This window comes from Euprymna scolopes, chromosome 39 (assembly GCF_053919585.1).
Source record: "Euprymna scolopes isolate OS-2025 chromosome 39, ASM5391958v1, whole genome shotgun sequence".
NCBI classification, from domain to species: Eukaryota; Metazoa; Mollusca; class Cephalopoda; order Sepiida; family Sepiolidae; genus Euprymna; species Euprymna scolopes.
In genome coordinates, this window is record NC_136520.1 from 38,104,103 (window position 1) to 38,108,174 (window position 4,072).

The 4,072-nt window shown below is 38.9% G+C and overlaps 1 protein-coding gene across 1 annotated transcript; it reads right to left on the bottom strand.

Moving 5' to 3' along the window:
* Positions 1 to 370: 370 nt before the first annotated feature.
* Positions 371 to 1,636, bottom strand: LOC145263759 (deleted in azoospermia-like). The gene has a single exon (XM_080120791.1). It carries the CDS (start codon positions 1,542 to 1,544, stop codon positions 411 to 413), a length of 1,134 nt encoding a protein of 377 aa, XP_079976917.1. The 5' UTR covers positions 1,545 to 1,636; the 3' UTR covers positions 371 to 410.
* Between the last annotated feature and the right edge of the window lie 2,436 nt (positions 1,637 to 4,072).

Genomic DNA, 4,072 nt, shown 5'->3' on the forward strand with positions numbered 1-4,072 from the left:
AAGAAAAGCTAATATAATGATGGGGAGGGAGTGTCGGAACTTTAAACTGAGTTATCACCTTGTGGTGTGTTAAAAAAATTCAAAGATGGCTACCTTCAACGCGCTGTTATAAAAACATGTTTTTTTGCTGTAAAAAACAAAAACAAAAACAAAAAACAATAAAAAAAAAACCTACTCAATCAAATTAAGTGAAATTTTTTTCCGGAGATCTTCAGTCCAAAACGGATACGTACAATATAACCCTCTTCTTTTCTTTTTCTTTTTTCGATATTTTCATTTTTTAATGTCTTGATTAAACTGTACAAGTACCGTATTTTTTTCCCCACAAGTCCAACTCACTTTCTTTACCTCGATTGACTTAATTTCCATAAAGTGTTTAATTTATTTATTCCTGAAGAACTTCAGTGTAGTTATTTCGTGCCCGGGGTTGGGGGTGGTGTGTGAATCATGTTACCAATGCTATCAGAGTCTGAATAGGTTTTCTGTAGATATGTTTGTTGGGCCGAAGGGAGGAGGGCAAGGCTTTTCTTCTGTTGTTTCAAGAGTAAGTTCTGATAATGTTGTTGTTGTTGTTGGTGGTGGTGTGCACTTATGGCCATCTGATTGCAGTGGGGATAAGCAATTAGGGTAGCCTTGCTCTGCAGAGGGGGGCTCTGGGCCTGGAGATACTCACCACCCATCTCGGGGGCACCATTAGGGGCATCTAGTTTTTCGCTCGGAGCTTCAATCTGACAGTTCTCCATGTACGACGAAGACTCTACACTGTAATGATGGCCAGCAGATTGCGCGTATACGATCTCTGGAGCATACTGAACACTTTGGTAGTTGGCGAAATAGTAAGTCGGGTTACCGGCTATATACTGGGGAGATGCTGCCGCTGAACCTAAACCCCAGTGACTAGTTGGTTGTAGCCATTGCGTCGCCCCAAGAGGATTATAGTAAGCAGCGGGGCTTAGATAGGCGGCTTGGTGTTGAGGGAGGACAACCGCGCTGGCAGGATAGTTAGAGGCTTGGCCATGAACTGCTAGTCCATAGTTTAAAGCTTCCTCATTAGCTGGGTGGATCACAGCCATCCCATTTTGGTAGGCAAAATTTAAGCTATCATTACCATAGTACAATGGTGTGTGGTCACTCGGATCGGCAGCCATTGTGTTCTCGGGTATAAGGTGTCGCTTGACGGCTGGTCCGATATTCAACCTCCTATTACGGAAAAATATTGGTTCGCTGTCCTCGGAGAGAAGCCGCTCGGCCTCGTCCTGCTTCTCAAAAGTGATGAAAGCGTAACCGCGAGAGCCACCTGCTTTGTCGGTGATGATTTTGGAGTCCATGACAGTGCCATATGTGTTGAAGAAGGTCTTTAGTTCAAGTTCGGTGGTGTCCCGAGGTATGCCTCCGACGAATACCCGATGTGGTATACAGGTACCAAAATTTGCACCAGTCATGGTCATATATGAATTACTGTTGGCCATTACAGATACCGATAAAGAAGTTGGGTAATAATGCGAGTTGCTGGGAAAAGACAGGTCAGTGACGGGCAGCGCCATTATTGGGTTAAAAAAATAAAAAACAAAATATCAATCACTAAATCTAAAAAAAAAAAAAAAAAAGCGTGTATCTTGCTCGTCATCACTTTAAAAGAAAAAAAAATAGTCGCATTGACGAGAAAATAGATGACGTCAAAAAGGACGAATGGTGATTGACAAAAGCCGTGTGACGTCACAAAGATAACAAAATTGTCGATATGATTGTTTCAAAGTTGCTGCAGCAGCAGTTACTAGCCCGTGACTCGTTGGGTCAGTGTTTGTTTTATATATGAGGGAGTTTAAAACATGAATTAAATTATATATTAAAAAAATAAATAAATAAAAAGGGAATAGTTCGTTGATGGAAACACGGATAAAAGTCTGAAGTCAACCGATATTTCGGTCGATTAAAACGAGCTTAATCGTCCACGTAGAAAAGCTCTATATACCTCGAACTTGAAAGTGGATCATCATGTATTTACAACTATTTTGAGCATTTAGTAGTATAGACAAGAAACGCCCCCCCCCTAAAAACAAACAAACAACAAAAACAAATAAATGTAACTAAAGGCAAAATAAGTTACTTTTCTACCTACATGGATAAATTTTTTGTAGTTTAACTTATTTTAAAGTATAATTAAGTATAATGCGCATTTTTTGTTTTTTTATCTTCGAGTCGCCTATTCCTCTGCATCATCATTTACTTCGAAACACAAGTAGTGCCGAGTGTTACGTTAGAACAAGAACAAAATGGCTGACATGAAACAGTCATCGATGAAGTCTGGGTAATCGCTAAAAAAATTAAACAAAATAATTGTAGAAACCATCCCACTAAATGTCACAGTAATATTTTTGATTTTTGAGCGATTATCCTGATTCCACCAACGATCGTCTCATGTCAGCCATTTTGTTGTTGTCCGGCATTGCTTGTGTTTTGGAGTAAATAAACGCTTTGAAATAAGTCAAAGCGCACACAGACTTATCTAGGTAAGTAAAAGAGTAACTTATCTTGCCTTTGGTAACGTTTATTTGTTATATATTTGTTTTATGCCCACGTTTTCGTTTTGTTGCATACTAAATTCTCACCCCCTCAAAATCCTGTAATGATATGGTCCCTGTTAATTGCAGTGTAATGTTGGTTTTGTGCAATTCTAGGAGGTCTACCCTCCTAGGTTTTGCCTTTTATCTTTGAGAAGAGGTTAGTTTATTGCTAATCGCTTGAGTCGCCCTTAGCAGGGAATGCAGACGGGGCTGCTCAGGATCATTTTGCAGATCAGAGTGCCCTTCCCCGGGAGGCGCTGACTTCTCAATCCCACTTTCCGACCCTGGTGTCACATTTGTTGCAGTCGGCAAGAACTAAATATCCCTAAATGCCCATTTTTTTTTTTTTAAATAACATTCAAATTCGTTTTTAGATATTAAATAAATATTTTAAAGTAAGACACAGACGAGAAAAGGAAGAGTATTGCTTGAGGTTTTTAACATTTATTTTCTGTAAAATACAAATAATTAGGAACAAAGCCAACTAAAAAGATGGGGAGGAGGGGGAGGTCTGTAGTCATTTTTGTTACTGCATCTTTTACTTGTCTAAGGGGGTATCCCTAGCTAAAGTTCTCACACACAACAATCACTCCACTCCTACTTACAGTTCCTAAATCAATTTCCTTTTAAATATCCAAAAAAGCTTAATCGTTTTTAAGCGCTTCTATACTATTGGGATGAGATTTTGTAGTCGATAAATGGAGTTTTCAGATAAAAAAAACAAAAAAAAAAAAAACAATGGTAGTTTCCAAATTATGCAGTCGAAATTACCTGAATATTACTGAATTATTAAAAAAAAAAAATTTAACCGTGTTAACAGATGAAAAATTGCCGCCATCTTGTTTAAATCGAAACGGAAGATTACCCCCCTCACTTTTTTTTTTTTAACTCTTCTGTGTTTTACGGTCGTTTTCTTCAAATTCTATGTTTTATTTTCTTTAACAAATAATTTTCTACCTAATCGATTTCCATAATTTTTGGACAAAATCATCTTAAAAATACGAGGAATATGTAGATACCATTGTTTTCATGTGAAATTCAGTATTACGATTTCCGAAATTTCGTTCCAATGGTGTAGAAGCGCCGTTTTTTATTTACACATATTTAACAAAAGTAAAAGATTTCATTGATGGTGGTGGTGGTGGGAAACAATCAGTAAAGAAAAAGGTTGTTAGTAGGGCCGATCTCGGCGGCCTCGGTAGGGCCCTCCCAACCCTCGCTAGATGGCAGACCGCCCACTGTTTTCCGGCTTGATACGGACCGAAAACAAGCAAGTGGATATCTGAAGAGTTTGAAGAACTAAATTTGGGACAAAATAAAAGATGAGGGTGTTGGTGGTATGTCACCCTAAGTTTGGGGGAAAGAGCCAGAGACGAAAAAGAAAAAAAAAGTGGGGTGGGGGTGGGGGGGATCTGGGTGTACTCTATCGGGAGAGGAAGGGGACCGTTCGTTCACTAGGTTAGATAAGGGGAACAAGGCATATTTCGTTCTTAATAGAGATTGCAAAT